This window comes from Augochlora pura, chromosome 5 (genome assembly GCF_028453695.1).
Source record: "Augochlora pura isolate Apur16 chromosome 5, APUR_v2.2.1, whole genome shotgun sequence".
Taxonomy (NCBI): domain Eukaryota; kingdom Metazoa; phylum Arthropoda; class Insecta; order Hymenoptera; family Halictidae; genus Augochlora; species Augochlora pura.
The window spans coordinates 11100283-11125848 of NC_135776.1; the positions used below are offsets into that span (position 1 = coordinate 11100283).

Sequence of the window (25566 nt, forward strand, 5' to 3'; positions counted from 1 at the left end):
TTCCATTTCTTCGAAAACAAAGCTTCAAACGCATAAATAATACTAATTTTTGCATATATAACTACTATGTTTATACCATGGTTTTTACGTTACCTCGTGTATAATTTTAATATAAATGGTTATGTCAAACAAATGCTCCTGTTGCAGACAATGTGTAATGGCAACGTCCCCTTGCGGGTCATCCAAATATAAATTCAAAGGAATTACTATCGAGAGTATAATATTATAGAACATGTATATAAAATCTTGACATAATCGTGACATGATTTTGACATAACCTTTATTATATGAATTACTATACAAGAAATACATAACAACAACACGTTACTACTTTTTTGTTCTTAATAATTTCACTAAAAAGAACAGACAATTTTTTTTCTTGCATTGTTTTTATGTACTTCTGTTCCTAAACTTTGATAACAGAAGAATTCAATTTATTACAAGTCTGATTCGTTATTATAGTGCAAGGGGTTAAAAGCAGCAATCAATGATAGTAGGTTCCCTTTGAGATACTTGACATAACCTTAACATAATCTTTATTACAGGAATTACTATAGAATAAATAGACAAAAGCAACACACAATTTGATAAAATACCAAGTGTTAAAAGCAGCAACCAATAATAATAGATTTCCTTTGTAATACTTGACAAAATCTTGACATAATCTTTGCCATAACCTTTATTACATGAATTACTACTATGCAATAAATACTCAAAAACAACAACAAACGATTCGACAAACCCCAAGTGTTCAAGGTAGCAATTAATGATATGTAGAATCCTTTGCAATACTTGACATAATCTTTATTACATGAATTACTATACAATAAATATATGAGAACAATAACACACGATTCGATAAAAGGCAGCAATCAATGATAGTATGATGTTTTGCGATACTTGACAAAATCCCCAATACACGAATTATTAATACATGAATTACTATACAATAAATACTTAGAAACAACAACACACGATTGGATAAAACCCCTACTGTAAAATGCAACAATCAATGATAGTCGGGTCCTTTGCGATACTTGTCTTCCTTGGCTGACTTCGAACCCTCCTCGACATCGTAATCCTGGTGATTCGAGTGATACGACTTCTCCCCTTCTTCAGTCTCGTGACCTTGATCCTGCCTACTATCGTGTCCTTTGTCGTAATATCCTTTCTTGCCGCTGTCTTCCTGTTCGTGGCCCGAAGAGCGATGGCCACCCTTCTGGAACCCGTGCTCGGCAGCTTTGGAATCTTTATCGAATTTCTCGAACTTATCGAAATAACCCTTCTTATGGTCCTCGTCGTAGAAATCAGTCTCCTTCTTGTACTCGTCTTTGTGGTAGACGTTGTGGAATCCTTTAGTCTTGTCGCCCTTCTTGCGATACGAAGAATGCCCGTAATTGCTGCCCTTTCCTCCACCCGAGGCTTCATCATGGGACCCGTGCTCCTCTGCTTCGTCCACGTGCCCCTTCTCCCGTCCTCCGTTCTCGCTATAACGACCTGAAATAGTTGATAACATTAATGCACCGGTTATCCGGTAGTAAACGCTTATGTCATTATGAAGGGGTTAAATCTACTAACAGTTTTATATTTTCGTAAGGTTTAAAGAATCTTTGTTTTATCTATATTGTTTAATTTATATTTATTTTATTTGTTTTACTTTCATTTCATTTGTTTTGTTTTGATTTTACTTATTTTATTGTTTCATATATTTTAGGACCACGATTAAATTGAATAGAATGGAAACAGAAACAGACAGACATAACTTTAACCCTTTGCACTCGAGTGGTGACGCTGAGACATCTTTGAAGTTGCTTTATCTTGGTCCAAAATCATTTTTATAGCAACAAAGTCAACTTTTAGAAAAATTATTGAAACTGTTAGTATGAGTTACAAAAATTACCCCTTTGCACTCGAATTATGACTCCGAAGCACCGCTAAAATTGTTTCATTATGATTCAAAATATTCTTTATACTAACAAAATTTGCATTTAACCCTTTGACTACTTAAAATGTACATATACGTCCATGCAAGATTAATAATATGTACGAAAGGCAGTTATATACACCATCTGCATTTTGTAAATTGACACTATCGCCGTTGCATCGACTTATTATTACATTAAACACTGTGTTTATTAAATGAAACTTGTTATTCATTATAAATATCGAATTTCTTTCTTTAAGATTATCTTTACAATGATCTGTATCATCATATCCTGGCGATTAATTTGTTTATTTCGCTTCGTCTGTATTGTTACATCAAAGATTACGCCATAGCCAAAGGGTTAAAAAATGGTTAAGGTTATGTTATATTAATATGAATCACAAGAATCAATTACATGTGCATAAAATGCACTTTGTTGTATAAAATCGAAATACTGTAAGCTAGAGTAATAATTTTAGATTTACAGTTAAAATGGCTTCGAGTGCAAACGGTTAATTTGTTCTATACTCTAAACACTTCGTCACCGCGACTAAATCGAAAAAAACAGAATCGAGTTAACCCTTTGCACTCGACTAATGACATTGAGGTATCTTTAAAATTGCTATTTTCTCTTCCAAAATCATTCGTATTGCAACAATGTTTAGTTTTACAAAAATTTTTAAAACTTAGTACGACTTACAAAAGTTAACCATTTGTCTTAAAATTATGACTCTGATGGACTTTTATAACTGCTCTATCCTGTTCTAAAATTACATTTATAGCAACAAAGTTTAGTTTTAGAAAAAGTCGTTAAAATTGTTAGTATAATTTACAAGATTTAACCCTTTTTCATCAGAACATCTTTAAGATTGCAATATCCTGTTTCAAAACAATTTTTCCAGCAACAAAGGTTACTTTAGGCAAATTCTGTTAGTACGAGTGACTCTGAGGCACCTTCAAAATTGCTCTATCCTATCCTAGAATCATTTTTATAGCAACAATGTTTAGTTTTAGAAAAATTGTTAGTACGAGTCACAAGATTTAACCTTTTGCACTTGAATTATGACTCCAAGGTACATTTAAATTAGTCTTTTCTGTTTAAAAATAATTGATACAACAACAAAAATCACTTTTAGGAAAGTTGTGTTAGTACGAGTCAGTAGAATTAACCCTTTTAGTAGGAGTTAGTAAGAGTTGATCCCTTAGCACTCGACCGCACCACTAAGATTATTCCATCGCATCACAAAGCAATCTGTACACCAACAATTATTATATTTAAAAACTTGTTAAATATCTGCATATAATCAAAATTATTCTATGCACCCGGCTTTAAGAAATTTACCTTCGCTATGTTCACCGTCATATGCTCCACGTTCACCTTTACCGAACACACTCTTGCTCTTATAACCTTCCTCCCCACTCTCTCCCCGCTGAGAGTGCTCTTCAGCGGCATACTGCTCCCCGCTTCCATCTTCGAAAACGCTTCCACCGTCTCGAGGAGCATGGTACCGACCACTTTCATCGCTATGGTGTCCATAAAACTCGCCGCGCCCCTCCCCCGAATCTCCACGAATATCGGACTCCTCGTGCGAATGATCAAAGCCAGGAGCATCACCGTCGTTATCACCGTCAGGGAGATCGCGTTGCTCGTCACCGCGGCCATCTTGATCGTGTTCCTCTCCGCTACGATGCGCTTTATCAACCCCGTGCTCTTCCAACCCCTCGGAGTAATACGGCGCTCGAGGCTCCGACGGCACAGACACGTGGTTAGGCAATTGGCGGTCGGCATAGGTGAGAATTTCTCGGGGCGTCCCTTTGTCCAGGGCCACTGCCGCCGCCGCCGCCGCGCGCGGCTGCAGAATCGGCGGCACTTGTGCAACAGGTGCACGCGCGGCGGCCCCGTGATTGTAGCTCCCGCTTCCGTGATCGGTGTAATGCAGGTAGTAAACCGGAAGACCCTGTTGCTGGTTGTACACGTAACCGCTGGCGGAGCTCGCCAGGTCCTCGGCTCGCATCTTGGTCACTGTCATACGCTGCATCCGGGCCGCCGCGATCCGACCCACCACCATCGCCACCATGACGAACGCGCACACGAATACTCGCTCGACGAACATCGCTGGTATCGGCGCAGATCGTTAGACGATATTTCGCGTCTCGGAACTATTGGATCCGCACTGCTGCGTCTATCAATCCTCCGCATTGCTTTATATATCGGGACGTGAACGTGAGTCGAGTCTGGTGAATAAGGGATCGCCGAGGGGAACCGGGCATTCCACGCTCCAACTCGATAATTCAAGTACACTGTCTGTCATTGACGACGGCGATTTACTTGCCGGCTGCTACGGGGAATCGCGACCGATTTGCGTAACGCTTTGTATCGATCGGCTGCGATCGATCGTGATCAAGGCTGTCGCGGCAATTCTTTGTCGCGTTTGTCGATTGCGTTCGAATCGGGAATAGGCGATGAAGAAAGGCGGGGGAGGTATTTGGAGGAAACTGGGTGGAAAATTTATATATCTATATACATTAACGTGATTTTGTATGTATAAATTAATGTGATATTTTTAAATTTGTGGAAATTATTTAAATATTTGGGGATAGATTGGTTAAAAAGTGTTTCATCTTTTGGTTTATACATTTGGTGAGATATATTTGTATTCATCTCGAAAAGTTGGAATTAATCGTTGTTATACGGTTTAGAAATAAATATATTTTGATAATCTTGAATTAAATTAGTTATATTTGATTTCAAATAAGTTGTATGCGCTGCTGTGATTAAAGTGAATTTTTATTTGAATTATTCTTTCTTTCTTATGAGCGAATATATTGATTATAATAAAAAAGAACACGTTACTTATCGAAATATTTAATAATCGAAATGATTAATAAATAATCGTTCTCTCTATTTTTTTATAATAGAAACAATCTGTGCAACTAGGGTTTTTATTTTTGTTAAAGTAAGATACTTCAAAAGGTTAAGTAGATATTCTAACGCGTTGCTTTTTTGCCTGGTTGATATATTCTTCTATAAACGAACTATGCAACTGCATGCATCGGCATTTCCCGTATATGTTTCTTAAATATTGCTTCAACAATATTTATCGGAAGTAACGAAGCAAAAGTAATTCTTAATCAGAATGTTGCATTTCGCATGTCTGTTTAGAAATAATAATAAATATCAAGCAATATATTATTACTTAATTTTATTTTTAATTTCTAAAGACAAGCACATTCGTTTTAATACACCATACGTATTAATATATTAAACGATAAATTATCAGTTAATATTGATTTTAATTTCTATTTATTAACACATGCATTCTAATAAAGCATGTATATATATATATATATATATATATATATATATATATAAATACTTATATTTAAATATATTATAATACTACAATTATAAATACTTCAATAAAATATTTTATATTAATTTATATTACTTTTTAATATTTTATATAAATTACATTTTAAGTATTTTTACTTATTAATTACTTTCAAGTATATTACATATTAAATATTTCATAAATCATTTTTTATCAAATATGTATATATTTAATTAGATTCTTTATGATTTAAATATATAATAAAAGTCTAACTAAACATATTAATCCTTTGAACTCGAGACTATTTTAATTCCAAAAAGACATTTGTTTCAACCTATATTATTTCCATTTGGCATAATTGTTTATTTGATCCGTATGAAATTGAATTCTTGTAAAATACTTCTATTATTTAATAATTTATCAAATACAGACAGAGATTTAATAACGTGAATATTCTTTGGAAAATAGTGTAGCAATTTTTATCGTCCCCATTCGAGTACAAAGGATTAATATATATTTAATTAAAAGTATCTTTCGCTTTCCTTTTTCATCTCTCAGAAAATTAAATTAAAAAATTCGACTTCCAAAGAATGTTTAACTCTTTTCACCCCACGTTATCATGATTGTTACTCACCAGCACTTATGAATCTTTATATTATATAGTATACGTTTGGAACAAAGTAAGATATTGTAATAATATTTGATTTTTATGAATTTGCAGACATCGAGGAATATTTGTAAATCAACATTTTGTTTCTTATAATTTTGTGCGGTGCGATCAATTTTAAAGCATTCCCCAATACGCATTTCCGGCTGATTATTGCATATTTTATAATAATAAATGATTTGACGTCTTCCATCTTGTATTCTTCAGTCAGAGAAACAATACAGCCCTGTTCTTTTTCCCCCTACATTGCGAATAGTTTATATATTGTTCAATCTATTGTTCATCGACTATATTCGTGGACGTATTCTCTAATCTCGAAAATCCATTCTCAACTGATCATTATATATCTTACATATATAATTATATATCTGTGAAATTGTGTCATATTCTGATTTGTTTCTTTCAGAGTATCGTAGATTTCTCAAAAAGTTGCACTATATTAACTTAATTCCCCATACTAGCTAATAAACTTTAATGTCTAGTGATATACTACAATAGAATCACGATGTTCCCTGTGAGGAGACAACAGACTGCAAAGGTTAAAAGAATTATTTATAACATATCCCCTTGGAAATAGAGAAATGTATCCCCCGATTGCATTAAACGCTAAAGAATAGCGACAAATTCCGCTGAGAATGACAATGAAGTCCTAATTTTCCAATGTGCTACAGTGCCTCTTTTATTCAATTGTTAAAAATGTATTAGTATCCCAAAACTATACAAAGGAAGAATATTATTTCACCTTTAGCCGGCATATTGCTCCAAAACCGTACAATTTTTAACTAACTCATTGTTGTACGCGCGTTTGATGATTCGTCGTGTGCGTGTGTGTGTGTGCGCGCGGACGCGTGCATGTGTACTAGTTGACTCGACAGCATGAAGCAATACCGGGCATCGATTCGAGCAGCAATTATTTGTATCCGGTCCCGTTGCTGCTTGATTGATTCCGCAAAATCGAACACGGAGGCTCCGCCGCGATTTTAAAACCACGGCTCGGCCGAATCCGTAGCTAGCAGAAAACACGATGGATCTAATCACGTTGATCTAACGCCGCCAAAGAACGATCTTACCTAATCAAGCGGGTAGCCCGTCGTGAATACGAACGGTGGGTGCATAACAGATCGACTCGAACGATTCGTTAAAAAGTCTCTGTGCAATTTTGTTGGTGTAAAATAAAAGGACAGGCGTCGTTTCAAAGTTTTTGGACGGATCGCTTTCTAATTCTCCTCTGTTTAATGAGATAGTAATGATTTGAGCATGTGTGTGTGTGTCTTGAAGTTCTGAGTATCGTTTATAGATGTTTTATTGATATCTTATGGATATTTTGCGATGTGCAAGTAATAGCGTTAAAATGCCGCTGAAATATTGTTGTGGCAATTGTAGAGGTTGGTCACATATTTTTTAAATAATTTTTCTTGCAACATTTGGGAATTAATATAGTATTTATGGTAATATTTGCGATATTATAATAATATTTACAATATTGTAATAATGTTTGGAATAACATTTATCATATTGTAATAATATTTAGAAGAATATTTAAATATTACAATACTATTCAAAACAATATTTGCAATATTGCAATACTGTTTAAAATAATATTTACTAGAATATTTACAATGTCACTAATACCATGACTAACATTTATATTTTACAGTTAATAACGCCCATAAATAACGCCCATATATTTACTCATCTGCTCCCTTTTAATACCTTCTCCATATTAATAATTTCTATAATCTTAATTAAAACAATTAGAAATTTTATCCGACTTTCAACATTAGCGATTCGACTATCTGCTAATATATTAGTTTTATCACTTGTATGCTCAACAATAAAATTATCCACATCGATCTTTCCATTAATAATAATTCCTTAAACATCAGTATCTATTATTTAATCTTACGTTATTACCATATTCTAGGCTTAACAATAAGATGATCCATATCAATCTTTCCATTAATTATTATCCAAAATGTATTAACAATTCTTTAATAATCAGTAACTATTATTCAATCTTACGTTATTAAACTGTTCTCGCTTGAACAATAAAATTATCCACGTCAATCTTTTCCTTAACTATTGTCTACAATGTATTAACAACTTTCAAATCATAAGTATCAATTGATATTGATATTATTCCATCTTAAATTATTACAATATTCTAACCTGAGCAATAAAATTATCCACATCACTCTTTCCATCATTCAATTATATACAATATATACAATATTATAATTACATATATGTTATAATTACATAATTATAATTAAATTTATTTTAGTATAATTACATAATTAGTATAATTACATAATTACATATATACAATTATATACAATATTCTAACCTGAGCAATAAAATTATCTATATCACTCTTTTAATTGATTAAATTTAACTATTATTTGAAACTTATTATTGATACTTAATCATAACTAACTAATATTTAATCTTACGTTATTACCACATTCTAGATTCAACAATAAAATTATCCAAAACAATCTTACCTCAACTACCATCCAAAATGCATTAACAAATCTCCCACCACCAGTACCTATTACTCAAACCCACTCAATTATTCTAAATCCTTCGATCCTATACCATTCCTTAATTTATTCCTATCCTACACTCTTACTGAAATATACTTCCCACGCCCGCAAATCTACAAAATTTCCTAATCCCAGAAACTCGAAGGTCGTACAAACGATCGAACGCAATATCAATCGCAGAGCCTTGGTGGGCAGACTCTGTGCAACCACTCCAGAATTTCACGGTGAAATCACTGGACATTGTCGAAACTCGTGGTCGCCGTCCTTCCAGATGCATTCTGCAGTCTCAAGCGAGAGGCGACCGCGTCGCAACGCTGTCGCTCGGCAGTGGCGACATATAAAAGAGGTGTGCGTAGGACGTCGTGATTAGAGTGGCCTGGAGCCGGTCCGCCAAGAGGACCAAGCGTGGAACGAGCATAATTTACCCACGATGACAGCTTTGTTCTCTTCTTGAGCCATCGCAGCAAGCAGAGAAAGTTGCGCGGAAAATGCTCGATTCGAATAGAAGCGACTATGGTTCGACGAGGATCATGCTCTGGCTGGTATTGTGCGCTTACGTCGCCTCGACGGAGCCGTACACTGTCCACGTGTACACTCCGCAAGCTCCGGAAGCGAGGCAGTCTTACGCGGAAGCCGAAGACCTGTCTCGAGAGGGCGGCTACGCTCCGAGGCTGATCCCGATCAAGACGCCTCGCGTGGACAAGCAACTGGTAGCCCTGCCCTTGGAGCCGGAAGCGGAGATGCTGCCGGCACATTACACCGGCGTGAAGCCGCCTGGTGTCGACCACATGGAGCTGAAGTACGCGGAGAGCCAGGTGTTGAAGGTGGAACCCAAGCAACGGTCATCGGGCAGCTCGAGTCAACGCGGCGGAGCCAGGCAGTCTGGCAGCCTCCAGGAGGCAAGACGGCAGAAGACGACTTCCACCGAGAAGGCGCGGAAAGGCGATCGTTCCAAGGATCGTCGGAAAATCGAGTCCGTCGAGAACGGTGGCCGGAAGAAGAGTCACTCCAGCGAGAAAAACAGCTCCGGGCAAAATGTAGGGACAGCCGGCGGAGAAGCGGGGAGCAGTGATCAGAAGAAGAAGAGCGAGTATTTAGACAGCAAGGCTGGCGGTTATCGCAACGTGTATCGCAAGGACGAGTTCAATAGGGACCATGATTTTTACGATAACGATCACAAGGGCGGCCATTTGAAGAAACACGGCCGCTACGAGGAGAAGCATGTTGCGAGAGAGGGCAAGTACGAGGACGGAGCGGCCGGGAATGTGAACGTCGGCGGAGCAGCAACGGGGAAGAAGGGAGCTAGGAAGAACTCCCGGGCCGAGCAGGAATCCAAAGGTCGCGTCGCCGATCGCGGTTATGATGGATTCTTTAAAAACTTCCAGGGATTCGCGAAACAGATCAGTCAACCGGAGGGTGGAAAGTTTGGCTTCGTCGAGGCGAGAGGTCGGTAGGGGGAGTGCCGGTTACTGTGACCTTTCATACTGGATATACTGGAATGAGTATATATCTATATTGTTTCTTTAGAAGTTGTTTAAATTATAATGTTTCTTTCGCTGGGAAATATTGAATAAATTTTATTAGTTAATGTTATGGTGAAAATGTCGGAGATTAACCCCTGTAACTGTAACCCCCTTAACTGTAACAACAAGTCGAATCGCGATAAAAACAATTAAATATGAATGTTAGTATTTATTGTAAATTGAAATCAAATTTAATTGTATAAAGTTGAAACGAAAGTGAACGGAAATAATGGGAATATAATGTTATCTGGTCTTGTTTAGTCAACTGTTAATTCTTTTGTTAGGCCAGTCCGCTCCGTTGAAGAGACGCTATGGAACGGGTTATTTATACTTTTATATTATATTGTCTTATATTACATGATATTACATGATATTGTACTATACCATACTATATTACATGATATTACATGATATTGTACTATACCATACTATATTACGTTATATTACATTATATTGTACTATACCATACTATATTACATTATATTATACTGTACTGTATTATATGACATTATGTTATAATATACTATACTATATTATATCATATTACACTATACTGTACTATATTATATTGTATTGTATATTATTGTGTTGTACTGTATTGTACTATATTTATATAGTATTATATTCCGATTATAATCGGACTATAGACTACAGTCGGCACACGTAACAAAAGGGTTAAGAACAGATAAGTGTTAATCAACACAGCGTGAAAGGAATCCTACTGCAAGGCGTTAAATAAATGCAGTATTGTACTTTTTACAAAGCAACACATGTTAACTATTTTTAGCGCAATATTAAAATGATTTATTAACTATTTTGCTGTGATTAATGTGTCGTCTGATCATGCAGGCAGAATTAGTTAATGAATCATGTTTATTGGTGATACGTATCTAATAACTATGTTGCAAATACTGTTGATTGTAGTAGACTATACCAAATACTATCATTTCGGTACTTTTAACAATTTTTGTATGATGCATTATATACGTTTAATGTAGGAAATATATTAAACTAATAATAACAGGAACTGGATCAGTAACTTTGTTTAAAATTAATGAGTTTGTTATTTCAATTTTGACAAAATCGCCTTAAATAAAGCAATTGAAAAAATGATAAAAATAAGTGAGAAATTCGTTTTTGATGAATTTGTGTAAAATGAAACAATATATGAAATAATTCAAATATTTGTATTTTAATTAAATAATCAAACAATTATTAAATAATTAAATTGTAATCTATTCTCATAATTTATTGTAATTTCGTTAATAAATAACTTTATATACCTTTATTTTGACGTTCACTTATACAGTATTTTTATAATATTTTCGACAAGCATTGTAGTAAAATTACGTCGCACATTTCAAGTACTACTCTTTCACATTTTAGAAATATAAATAAATTATATCTTCAGTCACAATACATAAAATCAAACTTTTATTATATTAACAAATACTTTAAATCTCTTGAAGCTAAATTTCTTTATGTTTAACCCTTTACAGTCAAAGTCATTTTAACTGTAAATCCAAAATATTTGTTCAAACTTATTATAGTACTTCCATTTATATAAATTTTACATACATTATAGAATTGAATTTTGTGACTTGTGCAACAATTAACTTTTAACAATTTTCCAAACATAAGTAAATTTGATAAAAATTATTCGGAAATAATAATTTTTAGTGACGCCTTAGAGTCGTCACTCGAAAGCAAAGAATTAAAACTAATCTTATAATAAATCATAACTGACACATGAATATTAATTGCTCGTTTCAGAATAAATTGTTGATTAACGTTTTATCGCCTCCTCGTTATGCAATGGAATTTGTTCGATTTATCGGCGTTGCCCGTGATCAAGCACGCATTTGCGCGCTATCTTTAATGCGTGTCATGCGATGAGCATGATTGAAGATAATTATCCGATCTACATTGTACATATTATCGGCGCGATATTTCGCATAATAGCAGGAGCTATATAATAATTTCGCATTAACGATGCCGATTGTTTCTCGTCAGTTTCTTTTCTATTTGTTGAGAACGTAATATGCAAGTACGTGGGAAAATCAATATTCCGAATAATTAATTTCGAGAGACGATTATCATCGTCCTTGATTAATATGCGATTACCAATTTTCTCCTCTACTTTTATTAACAAATTCGCGACTGCCAAATTCTTTCTTCCGTTTCTACTACCAAGTACAAATAATTAAATAATGAAATTCTGAAGCTGGTTGCCGCAAAATTGTATCGTTAATGTTATAATATCGCGTATGTTTAAAATAAGAAATTTGTTATAATTTGTATACTCGCTATACTTGCTTTAATAGAATTTTAAATGACGCGAATACGCGTCAGCGGTAAAGAGGAATAGAATTTAAAATGACGGGAATGCAGGTTAGCGGTTGCGTATTTGTTAATTTCTATTGTACAGATCGTTTACTTGGATTTTAATCTAGAAAAGTTCGAAAGAACATTAAAAAAGTTAATGAATACAGTGAATAATCGAGAGCTGCTTAGCGTCATTAATAAATGTTCGTTTAATGAATTATTTATCTCCTTTTGTCTTCTTTTATTGTGCAGATGATTCTTTCAGACCTTTTTACAGGGAAATCTAGTAGGAATATAAATAATAGGTCATATAGGAAAAAATAGAAGGATAAAATGTAAGTTTGAATAGTAGAATAATAGAATAACAGAATAATAAAGTAGAATAATAGTATAATCGAATAATGGAATAGAATAATAGGATGGTAAAATAATAGAAAAATAAAGTAATAGAATAACAGAATAATAGAGTAGCATAATAGTATAATAAAATAGAATAATAGACAGAATAATAGCATAATAGAATAGGATAATACAATAACATAATAGTAAAATTCCGGATTAATTACTCCCCCTTTCTTATCTTTCATAATTTATACCATAGACAGTTCATTCAAATTATAAACAAAAATGTAACAAAAATATTGAAAAACTAGATTACTAGATTACTAGATTATGATTGACTTCGATCAAGAGGACGAAGCTAAGAGAAAAATAAAGTGTGAAAAATTGTTTTGTAACTATTTTCCTATTTTGCTACTGCAGAGTAGCAGTAACAAAATAAAATTAATTTGCGCGTTTTTGGTTCGTTGCGATGATATCCGCATACGCGTGTCGCTCTTTTTCCTAGAAACTGTTCGAATTTTTCATTTCGAGTGGCATCGATTCGAGACGGGACGAGGATCTACAATATACTTTCACATTTTCCAGAGTCCATCGGGATGCATTGTTGCATTTTCGTTTCTCGTTTCGATTTGCGCGGCGGGCAATGATTCTCCCATGCACAGACTCGGCTTGTTTCGCGCGTCCGCCGACGGTGCTCGGTTGATTAATGGATATTAATAATGCCGAGCATTGTTGTACCGATAAATTGCAATCTTCCCCTGCGTCGGATGAGGTGAGAATAAAAGTTGGTAATTGATGCAAGCACTCTGGGCCGGAACGATATAATGTATTTCGAGGCGATGCCATGCTATTATTCGTTTACGACGACTTATAGGAATTCTACATCGACGTTGCAATAGTTTAAATCGTTTATTCCACTAATCACTTAGCTATTGTATTAAGAATTTTATAAAGAATTTTATATTAAAGTATAATATTGCATTTTATAGAGTATTTTATATTAATTAGTAAAAACGAGGGGCGAATGTTCGTTTCTTTCAATAATAATTTAAAGAATTTGTTGGTAGATCGTAGTTACTGTTCCTTTTTATTACTTTTATACATGTAATTTATACTTGTAATTTATCTTAATTTAAGACATTTTATAAAGTACGATATTATACTTCAATGTAAGATACTTTATAAAATACAATATTATAATTTAATACAGCCGTCAATATCACATTTCCAGTGTTTAAACAACCAAGAAAAGACTCATTATGATACAAGAGAAACACGATTATCTCAAAATTGAAATAATTTCAATTTACTTCAATTGTATTAATTGTTAATAAAAATAAACGTATCGTTAAAACGATAATAAATTAAACTACGTAGCAATTTTCTATTAACGAAACAATTTGATTTTCAATTCTTGTTCCATGCACCATTTGCATTCGAATGGTAACTCTAAGGCACAATTAAGATTATTCTATCACGTCCCAAAATAATGTTTATACTAATAAAGTTTAGATTAAAAAAAATTCTTAACAGTGAAACTATTGATATGAGTGATAAGAAACAATTTCATATATGTATTTAAAATACATTTCGTTACATAAAATGAAAATACTATAAACCAGAAGAATTATTTTAGATTTAGGATAACATGGCTTCGTGTGCAAAGAGTTAAAATATAAATTTGATATTTTAAGATAGATATAGCGCAGCATCACTTCCATGAAGTTTATTTTTCCATAAAAACCATCGAGAAAGTGAATGAAGGTGCGAGTTACTCGTTCGATTACCGTCGATTACCGTCGATTACCATGTTCACCGTGCACTTTTTTCTCGGCTACTCGCTGATCCGACGGAAACGGTGCAGGCACACGTAAATAGTCTAGACGTCGATGCTACTAGCACCAGCATGCAGAAGTCGGAGCAGAACGACTATGTCGGCGCTGATAGTATGCGGGAAGTGTATTCTGAAAGGCCTCAAGGGTATGTCGAATTGCCGGAGAATTGGGTATCGGCAAGCTAATTTTCACATCACGAGAGGGAGCTTTAAACCGCGGACGATATGTGAAGTGAGTTCATTTGAATACGATCGTCCTGTTCCGAATGAAACGTTCGGATAACCTACGCCAGTTTGCTAATAAATAAATTGCGGGTCTTTATGTAAATTTAAGCGGCTTTATTAATTAGTAGAAATGGGGGGCGAATGTCAGCTTCTTTCAATAATAATTTGATGAATTTGTTGGTGGTATTAGGTTCCGTTCATTTTTATTATTTCTATACTTAGGTTTATGCCTTTGGTTCTTTTAATCTTTCTTTCTTTTATACTTATATTCGTTGTGAATTTATGAAGTTTGCAATTTACTGTGATAATCGCTCAATTAAACATAATAACTCAAGTGAGATAATCGCGTTCCTGTTGCATCCAGATGAGTATCTTCTTAATTGTTTAAACGCTGGAAATGTCGTCTTACCGGCTACATTAATTATTAGAAACGGGGGATGAATGTTCGTTTCTTTCGATAATTATTTAAAGAATTTGTTGACGGTCGTAGGTTCTCTTAATCCTTCTTACTTTTATACTTATATTTATGTCGTTGTATCTACTGATTTTATTATTTTATTTACTCATTGTCGTTGAAGATTCGTGAAATTTACAATTTATTACCCTTTGCGGTACTGTGAAGTTTATACATAGGTGTTTGATACAATTGAAATAAATTAAAATTATTTCAATTTTGATAATCATATTTCTCTTGCATCAAGATGAGTCTTTTCTTAATTGTTTAAACGTTGGAGATGTGATCTCAAAGTATCATAATAATAGAAATAATATAGAAAATAGAAACAATTTGGGTTTTGAGGGTATTTTGGGCAGTTTGGTTGCACAACTTCTATTGAATCTGTTAGAACGAATTCTTTGTTGCAATATATGTATATTATAATACTTGCCGCTGCAGCTGCACATATCTGATAATAAGTTATGTCATAGTGTCAGGTCATAGTGTTAATAATAAACGGAAGCAGCTGCAGTGGTTTCGTGATTAACAATCTAAGGATTGTTAACAATCTAAATATATTTTTAAAATAAAATCCACCACCGAAAATTATAAAAAGCAGCAGTCGCATAAACATTTCAATTGTTCCCTTAATAATTCTAGAAAGAAATCTGTAATATGGTGATATTATTAAATATTTTTAAGCATTTCACTGTTTATCGAACAAATTTTTGGAAAACAATATCTATTTCGTGATTGCAGTTGATTGAAATATATGTTCTTGCAATATTAGTACTTGATGAAATTGATATATAAGTTCTTGAAATATAAATCGTTGACAAAACTAAAATAGAAATTCTTGACAGTAAATAATAGGTTCTTGCTATATATAAGCAAGAACCTATGCTGTATATAAGCACATGTAGTTGTTCTAAATATATTTCTTCACATACTTTCTATATAATTACAATATAATAAACGTATCCCCACAGATCCGCGCCATAATTATAACCGTTGATCTAATAGCCAAAAAAATGTCACGTCGCTTGTCATAAACGAATTTGTATTTATGAGAGAGTCCGGCTAGTTTGTGACAGCTCGCTAGAAATCCTCGGTACTTCAGTAATTGTTACCATATGTGGCCTTAAACCTTAATAATTTCGGGTCCGAACACTGACGATTTGGGATCGGTAGGCTAGGAGTTTTACTTTCGCGACAGTCAAGCCACCATTTTTATATTCATTGTTTTAAAGAACCAATAGGAAAGCAGCTGCACCCCCCGCTTCAACCGTGAAAGCATCCCCAAGAATTGGAGATTGCTTACTTTTTATATTCTAACATCACTCTGGGATCATCTGTCCAGCAGTCAAGTCGCAAGGGCTTTGCTGCTATAGTACAGATACACCCTCCACACACATTCATCATTCTTCTTTCTTCCGTATTTCAGTCATCTTGCAATTGCACATAAACTAGTTCACCCCTAACCACACCCTCAATGCATTAAGTTGCCGCGAGGATGGCGTTATTTAATCGTCGCAACATATAGCCGACGCTGTAACGCATCACATAACAAAGGAGGTTCATCAAACAAATCCTTAAAAAACAATATCTATTTCTTGATCGCAGGATGGTCCACTCTATACAACACGTTTGGCCCTACCTATCGACTATGACAACGTCGCGGATTTCATGACGGACATATATTACAAAGGCGAACCAGCAGTTCGGAACATAGACTGTGCTCCTGCAACCGCGCCGCCAGTTTGGCGGCAGAATATGTACGATCAAGTGAAGATGGGTCTGTCGATCATCGCTGAAAATAGAGATCATTGTCTGATCGGTGCATCTCTGAACACAGTTGTGTATCCATGGGAAGCAGCAGAGATAGAGGAGTGCGCAAAGTGCCTCGAACCTGGACCGATCAAAGAGATCATGCACTTCTTCAGCTACATAGCTTATCAGCCGAAAATTTTTGAACGCTTCTGCGTCCCGAGGATGTTCGAGATTACAAGTTTAGCAGTCGACGAAGATTACAGGGGCATGGGAGTAGCCAAGAGATTGGTGACGGAGAGTTGGTACTTGGCACGCGATTGCGATTACAAATTGTTCCATATGTGTTGCACGAACAGGTAATGGTTCTGGGTAATTGTTTATAGTAGGTGGAGAAGTATAGGTTGTTGAAATGGAAGTTCTTGACAAAAGTGATATAAAAGTTTCTGAAATATAAGTTCTTGAAATAGCAGTTTTTAAAATATAAGTTCTTGACAGAACTGAAATGGAATTTTTTATATATGTTTAACACATTGTTGACCAGCAATTTTAGACAAAAAGCGTCTTCATGTCACCGGTAGTTATTTTGTAACTGAATGTGAAATTAAAACATTCTGAATAAACTCCAATGAACTTCATTTACATTCTACATAATGAATTGAAATGAATTTTTCTATACATCACGTAGATAACTTTTGTATTTTCTTTTCGAGTTTTGCAACATTCTATATCGCTCTGAATTATAATATATAATGTATAAATTGTAATAGATAACGTAAGTGTAAACACGAGTTAAGTTGTTACCAGTAATGTATATTAATTATTAGTTATAGTATAGTTATAATATATTAGTTATAATATACAGTTATGTTAATAGAAACACTATACCTTGTTAAATATTAGGCAATATTTTGTGAAATAATAGGATTACGTAAAATTGTCAATATTTTACTTCACTCTTTAAATGGCAGTTTATTAAAAATTTACTTGAAATTGAATTGAGACAACAATTAGCAATATCTCTAAAAACCTCAATGAATTATAATAGTTGTTAACATTTTATTATGCACGAGAACGCATTTCTATACTGTCTCCGCCAATGTATATAAAATAAGTAAAACTAGTTTAAATTTCACAACAATCAATTTACAAATTTTACAGTAGAATCGTATTGATTTTTATGCTGATGTTAGATTAGATTACGTTTTACTTATAGTTATGAGAAAATAAAATGGCTGTTTTATTTCTTAATATTTTTTTATTAACATTGACAGTCGGTGAAAGTTAACGAAATTTTCTTGTACGCAGTCATTGTATGCAGATATGCGCAGGCTTTGGATGGCAAGAAGTATGGAATATACCTTTCAATCAGTACGTGCGGAATGGCGAAGTGATCTTCAAGAACGTTCAAGAACCGAATAGTGTCTGTAGAGTATATATCGATTGGTTGAAGGATTGTAAAACATACTGTCAGCCATCTAAAAAGTGTACAAAAATATTACCGCCGCCTCCACAGCAATAAATTATCATCAGACTCGTCTCTTCGTAACATTCAATTATTAAAATTTCGTTGTCATTACGTTGCTGAAAACAAACGTTTGCGCAAAGTCTATTTATTGCCTTATTATAATAATGATATTATTATTATTATACATTATTATCTTTATATTTCATTCGTTTATATTTGCTATACTATAAATTCAAAGAACATCGAAACATCTGTTCCAATAATATTATATGTATAGCGTAATTACGATAAATATTTAGCTGGTCGATCGTGTTTGTAAAAAATGCAATAACCTCCAATTGCGATGATTAGTAATATCAATTACGGAAAAGCCGATACAAGAATCGAATCTGGACCAATTACGGAACCGATAGAAAATGGAAAGAATAACGATTATGGAATCAATATGGGAGCCGGGATAAAAACCATAAGCGACACAGGTAATAGTTGGAAATTTCGATTCTTTGTTACCCTCCACGATAATAAAATTGCACATTTTTAAATTAAGTGATCTTTATTTATTTAATATATTATATTGTATTAAATATATTGTGTAACAGGTGTGTTATATTACAATATAGCTGTTATATAGTATAGTTTAATAAATATATAACAGGTATATTAGATTATAGTGTACTCGTTATATGTATTTATAATATAGCCGTTATACAGGGTGGGGCAAATAAAGTGTTACAGTGCAATATCTCCATTATCCTTAAAGATACGCGAAAATGCTTCAGAAAGAAATTGTTTGGTTCGGAGGGGGACGTATTTTGGTGGAAATGTTTTTTTTTTCAAGGTCATATTTTTTGAGATTTCAAGGTCATCGAGGTTTTTTTAAATGGAACTATATATTTCTTTTTCGATGACATTATTGCCTATTTCAAGACGAATCCAGCGACCTATAATTCAAGGTCATTCTAGTCGCGCAAAGTATGAAAATCGCTTTCATAAAGCTTGAAAAAATACAATTTTGACAATCTGTACCCTAAATCGCACCTCTGTTACAACTTTTATAATAGTTAATTACACAGTTTCGAAAGTGTACTGTTGAAAAGTGGAATACGCTAATTTATAGAATGATTTCAGTTTAATTTACATATTTATTCATTAAAGAAACGAATGCTTATTAGAAATCAAATAAATTGAGGACGATAATAAAGTTTGGTGTTTTTTGATAGGCTTGCACATGCTTCGTACACCCAAATCGGGCATTTCAAGCATTGCATCGTATTCTCGAAGCGAACTTGTTCACAAAAATTGCAGAACCAGTCTTCTTCGTTCACCGATATATTATACTAACACTTCAAAATACACTTCTAAAAGCATCGTTTAATAATGCTTTCGCGGTTCGATCTATATCGGTGTTAGTTTTTCTGTTGCTAATTGGCTAGCATCTCTAATACCAAATCGAAACGAGGACGCGTTGAACCAATTCGTTTCTGACATCTTGCGGAAATATGGTGAAGTGCCCATTTCATTGTAACGATGACAAAGGTCTTTTAACTTTTCCTCGAATATGCCTTTTCAATGTTGCTTTAGGAATTCCGAAACTTCTTTCTTTCCGACATAGTTATCTAAATGGAGAAAGGTCGATGCTCCAAAGCAACAATTATTTTTACATCCAATAGCAAGCGATTCATAGTGACAGACGTTTGGTAGCGACTGTATTGGCTATTTCGTCGATATTTCTTCTAATTGTCTCGTCGCTCCGTTGTCAGTTTGATCGCCTCTTGCAATTTGTAATCAGCGGTGAGAAATTCGCGCGTACTTAAAATAAATTTCGTTGACATTGCCGATTGTTTCCTTGACGGGAATGAAGAGGGAGTTCAACAACCCGTGCAAAGAAAACGCGACAACTCTGAAATTAGATTTTAACATTTCACTGATCGGTTGTATTTGGTCGTAAACATTTCCCTGACATTGCATCGGTTTCTCCATAGAGTTATTATTATTAGATACATTACATTATTTCACATTATATTAATACATTCTATTGTTAGATTATATTAATACATCATATTATTACATTATATTATTTATATTTCCTTTTACTTATAGAAATGTGAAATCAAATTTTTTGAAAACGGTTTCTATTATTATAGCGTAATTACAGCTGTTAATATTTTTATATTTTATATTTGACATTAGCATTAAGCAATATTTACTTCATCTGTTTTATTTATGTTATTTTACTTTCATTTTATCTATTTTGTTTTTATTTTAATTTACTTTATTTTTATTTCTTCTATTTCATTTTTATTCTATTTATTTTATTCATCGCGGAAGGTATCTAATATTTTCAAAAATATTCAATAATATGGAAGCTCACACTTTTAACCTCAATAATAGGTAATAAATTATTGTTAAAAAGGCAGATTTATAAATCGATACACTATTAACCCTTTGCACTCGAGAGGTGACTCTAAGGTGCCTCTTAAAAATTGCTCGATTATGTTCTAAAATAATCTTCAAATCGCCAAATTCGTTCACATTTAAAAAGTTATTAAAAATATTATATATATCACAAGACTCGATTTCATCTGCATAAAAAGCCGTAATTAAAAATCAGAAAAAATAAAAGTACAGCAGTTCAGATAAACTATTTTTAATTTCCGAGCTCAGCTCGTCTCGATGGCGGACGACGAATTTCCACGTCTGTCAAATCCGTAAAATGAAAAATGTGTGCAAAAAATTAAATTAGAAATGTCACAGAAGAGTTTCGTAATCGAAGCGAATATATGACTGGTAATGTCCACGTGGGGGATGAAGTTTCGAGGCGGCGCGACGCGCACGTCAATTAAGGGGACGTCTCGGCGACGAGTCACCTGTAGGAAAATAATTGTCGCCGGGCACCGATGATTCCTTTTCCAGCCCTGGTTCAGGATGAAACGAGAATCGGCGGATGAAACAAAATCGATCCACGGGACACATAAATCGCGTCGAAGCGAATTTTTACCGTGGACAGGGGGGCGGGGGGTTCGAAAGTGGCCAGCAAATTGCCGACCGAATTGATCTATTGCCGGCCGAGTTGACTCATTTGTAAAACAATTTCAGATGAACGCCTGATCGTCCATTACCGGCCTGTTATTGCCAGAATTCGGCAGCGATGGCTGCAAACACGGCCCGCCCGATATAATTTGACCATCTGCCCGCGGTCGCTTTATGGGAGTGCCCTTGATTCGCGAAAAAAACCCTCGTGTCGACTCGTTTTCAACGAGCTGCGACATTCACGCCATCGCGATTCCGCAACGCGATGGAACCGTGTAACCAAAAATAGTGGAAAAAGCGAATGCTAAAGCGGCGAGAACTGTTTATGACGCGGTGATATTGTTTATAGCACCGTAAAGCACATCGAAAATAGTGATTTTGTGTATTATATTATTTATTTATTTTTGTAACAGGTATATTGCTTATTACAGTATTTATTTATATCTATCATAGGTATATTACTTATTATATTATTTATTTATATTTATATTAGGTATATTACTTATTATATTATTTATTTATATTTATATTAGGTATCTTACTTATTTTCAAATAACATTAAAACATAATATTATTGCGTTACATATATCTAAACTCTAAAAAAGAATTTTCTCTTTTTTCTCAATCATGTATATTAAGTGTTACTCTTCGTTTAACGTAAATTAATTCCGACCAGCATGACGCCTTTGTATAAACTTAATATGACCGAAAAGGGTTAACTATCAGTGATGTCAGACAAAAAAGTCCTTGTTTCAAGTCCTTGCTCAGATTTGATCAATAATAATTAATCCTAGCTTGGATTAGATCAGTAATAATTAATCCTAGATTAGAATTGGTCAATAATAATTAATTCTAGCTTAGAATTGGTCAATAATAATTAATTCTAGCTTAGGGTAGATCAGTAATAATTAATCCTAGATTAGAATTGGTCAATAATAATTAATCCAAGCTTAGAGTAGATCAATAATAATTAGTCCAATCATAGATTAGATCAATAATAATTAATCCTATCTTAGGTTAGAATAATAATAATTAATCCTAATAATATTTATTCGGATGTCTTTTATGTGTACGCAGTAACAATGTATTGTTTGGCCACCACCCTCAATAATGCAAAAAATATTCTCTCGTTGAACCATTGAGTGTTCGAGAAGAAGTAGCTTTCATTCCTATTTATTATCATGTTGCCCGTCTTATCTTGTTAAACGGCTACCGAGTAATGTAGGCTTCCCGATAGACGCTAAGCCAATATAGATCTGAGGTCTTCATTCTTCATTCTTTTAAACGTATGCTGCTCGCATTGACTTTTTCAGACGACTGGGGAATTAAACGTAAGCTTGTCCAACGGAGACGGATAACAGTCGTTAGGAACGACGGAGTACAGTAGAGAATGTTTTACTCTCATTTAAATAAAAAAACAAATGACTACGTTGAAATGAAATGAAAGTGCATTTGCATTTACAATTCAATAGAATTTCATTTTCGCGTGCTCTGATGCATGGTTATTGTACAGAATGAGAAGATTTTTAATCGTTTTAACATCATGCACATTTTCTAAGAATTACAGTCTTATAAAAAATAAATTCTAAATCCTGTACTGTTTAAAGAAGTATATTCCTAAACTTTTTTGTAATTATACAAAATTTTGTTTTTTAATCTGTTAATAATTATTCAAATAGGAAATAACCAACTCTAGTTTGTTCTTTATCATTATTAATTATTAGATCGGAGATCATTATACAAATAATAATTTTTGCAAAGCAGATATTAATTCGTTTTTATTATTAGATGTAACTCGATGAAACCCTCAGTCCATTAATTATTATTGAATAAGATTGTTGTAAATATTGAATTAGCTTTTGTTGTTACTGAATAGATCTATGCTTTTATTTATTTACTTCTTCTTTTGCTTCTCTGAACAATATTTTTCAGCTTCTCATACTCATCCAATATAAACTAATCATTATATGTATATTACTTGAAGAAAATGTTATAGTAATAATTATAATAATAATAATATAATAATAATTTAATAATTTAACACACTGATAATGATAGTAACTAGACTTTATGCATTTATGATAAGATTTAATAAGTGTTAAAGACATTAGTAAACTAATTTCAATGTATTAAAATGATTGCAAGTGAAAACAGCTTTCTATATGATTTCTATATTTTGCAATTAATGCAGATAATTGTTACATATTGCGTACAGATCCATAGGCTGATAATAGTGAAAGGATTGATTCAGTGTTTAGTCAGTTTTTTAAAGCACGTGTTTCTATTAAGAAGTTCCTTAAAAAACATCCTATGAAATTATAATTCCAATATGCGTTAACCCTTTGCCTACAAAAGACGTATACATATATATGCTCCCCAAAGTTTACCGATATATACATACAAACGTACATAAATATACATCATATTTATTAATGCTCTGTAGCGCCCAGTCGTGCGCACAAGAGAAAGTCTCTTCTACGTGCAAACAACGAACGTAATTTACGACTCTCGTTCGACGAAGCTATTTTTGAGTCGACATTTTCCAGATCTTTGCAACGCATGTTTATTAGAGTTTTTTCCGAATGTCCTCAATAGCAAACAGAGACCGTCGTAAATTAAGGGATTATCTGAAGGGCACTTAGGCCGGACGCGCATCGACTTTCGTGCACGTGGGCCCGGCACGGGTGGCCTGAAGAAAAGTCCCACGTTCGCACGGTAAAACGCATCCCCTCCGGTCACCTCGCCGTTCCGAAAACAAGCACGCCACGGGCGTAAGGAGTAGGCGGTGATACGGAAAAACGAACGGCACTGATTGGAAAATACCCAGCGCGCGGGTTAGCCAATCAGGGTTGTTTCGGAATTTTACCAGGGCAAGCGCGAAGTTATAGTTTTTAAGAAATTCACTTAGTTACGACGCGTCTTCAGATCAACGTCGCAAAAGCACACTCTCCGAGTCAGTAAGCCAGCGGAGAGCTATTGTACATTTTGTATATATCTTAGTAAAAAACAGTTAAGCCTCACATCGCGTACGATTAATCAACCTATCTACTCACAGCTCCATATTAAATTACCAATTATTATTGAAAGAATATACAAGTTAACCCTTTGCACTCGAGAAGCAACACTGAATCGACGTTATACATTACAATACTATGTTCAAAATAATTTTGCACAATATTCAATTTCTCTATATTCGATAAATTGTGAAATAATAGAAGTTCTGTATAAGCATACACATTCAATTTCATACGTATCAAATAAAGACAACCATACCAAATGGAAATATTGTATGTTAAAACAAATATCTTCACTTTGGAATTAAAATAGTCTCGAGTGCAAAGGGCAATGCGAAGTAAAAATAGCTTAAAAAATGATGTAATATATTAAAGTCTAGACATTTTTAATTTATCCAACGATTCTCTCCGAGAGCTCGTAGCAATCAAATGGTTAAACAAGCAATCAAGGAGAAACAATTTCTTCTGTCCAATCATTTCAGTATGAAATCTAAATATCGCGAGAGACGGTAAACTGCGACAGCACCCGCGAACCAATTAATGTCGTAAAACTGATTTAAACAATCGGGTAATGCCAGGCTTGGCAGCGTCTTTCCTCGCGTTTCACAACCGCGAAACTGAGTCCCGACGTCTGAAGCTGCTAAGCAGAAAATGGAGGTCCGTTGAATGACGGCAAGAACACGGCCGCGACGCGACTCCTTAATAAGGGAAAGGAGATGCTTGCTTGCCGCTTTGTTCCCGCTTTGGACAACAGATTTTCCTTACTTTCAGCGCGGCAGTTCTCGTCCGTCTGAAATTTCGAAGCGCTTGATTGTCAGGTGAAACAAGAAGGGAATTAAATCGAGCGCCGCGCCGAACCAACGGCGAAACGAGTTTCTTTCGTCGCAAGCGGAAGGGCGACTCTTCCGAAGACCCTCCGCGGCTGAATTAAATCGACACTGGAATCCGACGCGGTCCTCTCTTCCGCTCCCTAGAAACCACAATTCCACGCCGAGACTCTACGAACCGACTTCTCGCTTCGAATTCCTCCGCAGCAATTTTTCACGCGTTCAGTGGCGCACGCTTAAATTTACATGGAATTCGTATGTTTCAATTTATACGAAATTCATGCGTTGAAAATTGCACAAGATTGG

General features: G+C 34.3%; 4 protein-coding genes across 4 annotated transcripts in view; 3 read left to right on the forward strand and 1 right to left on the reverse strand.

Annotated features, from left to right (window-relative positions):
- Positions 1-1009: 1009 nt before the first annotated feature.
- LOC144470026 (uncharacterized) lies at positions 1010-4038 on the reverse strand. The gene is made up of 2 exons (XM_078180805.1): positions 3267-4038; positions 1010-1497 (listed from the first exon to the last, which is right to left on the reverse strand). Exons 1-2 carry the CDS (start codon positions 4036-4038, stop codon positions 1010-1012), a joined length of 1260 nt encoding a protein of 419 aa, XP_078036931.1.
- A 4919-nt stretch (positions 4039-8957) lies between these two features.
- LOC144470420 (uncharacterized) lies at positions 8958-9923 on the forward strand. The gene has a single exon (XM_078181510.1). It carries the CDS (start codon positions 8958-8960, stop codon positions 9921-9923), a length of 966 nt encoding a protein of 321 aa, XP_078037636.1.
- A 4642-nt stretch (positions 9924-14565) lies between these two features.
- LOC144470027 (arylalkylamine N-acetyltransferase 1) lies at positions 14566-18443 on the forward strand. The gene is made up of 3 exons (XM_078180806.1): positions 14566-14664; positions 16778-17280; positions 18230-18443. Exons 1-3 carry the CDS (start codon positions 14566-14568, stop codon positions 18441-18443), a joined length of 816 nt encoding a protein of 271 aa, XP_078036932.1.
- A 289-nt stretch (positions 18444-18732) lies between these two features.
- Positions 18733-25566, forward strand: part of LOC144470030 (uncharacterized) — a 41166-nt gene continuing 34332 nt past the window's right edge. Inside the window, exon 1 of the mRNA XM_078180809.1 lies at positions 18733-18868. Coding sequence (XP_078036935.1) covers positions 18733-18868 — 136 coding nt within the window. The remainder of the gene's footprint in view (positions 18869-25566) is intronic.

Excerpts from the sequence above, each read along its gene's own strand:
- LOC144470026 (XM_078180805.1), bottom strand. The coding sequence starts at position 4,038 with ATGTTCGTCGAGCGAGTATTCGTGTGCGCGTTCGTCATGGTGGCGATG. Across the intron at positions 1,498-3,266 it reads TGACGGTGAACATAGCGAAG|GTCGTTATAGCGAGAACGGA; the intron begins GTAAATTTCTTA and ends CAACTATTTCAG.
- LOC144470420 (XM_078181510.1), top strand. The coding sequence starts at position 8,958 with ATGCTCGATTCGAATAGAAGCGACTATGGTTCGACGAGGATCATGCTC.
- LOC144470027 (XM_078180806.1), top strand. The coding sequence starts at position 14,566 with ATGCAGAAGTCGGAGCAGAACGACTATGTCGGCGCTGATAGTATGCGG. Across the intron at positions 14,665-16,777 it reads TCGAATTGCCGGAGAATTGG|GATGGTCCACTCTATACAAC; the intron begins GTATCGGCAAGC and ends TCTTGATCGCAG. Across the intron at positions 17,281-18,229 it reads CATATGTGTTGCACGAACAG|TCATTGTATGCAGATATGCG; the intron begins GTAATGGTTCTG and ends TCTTGTACGCAG.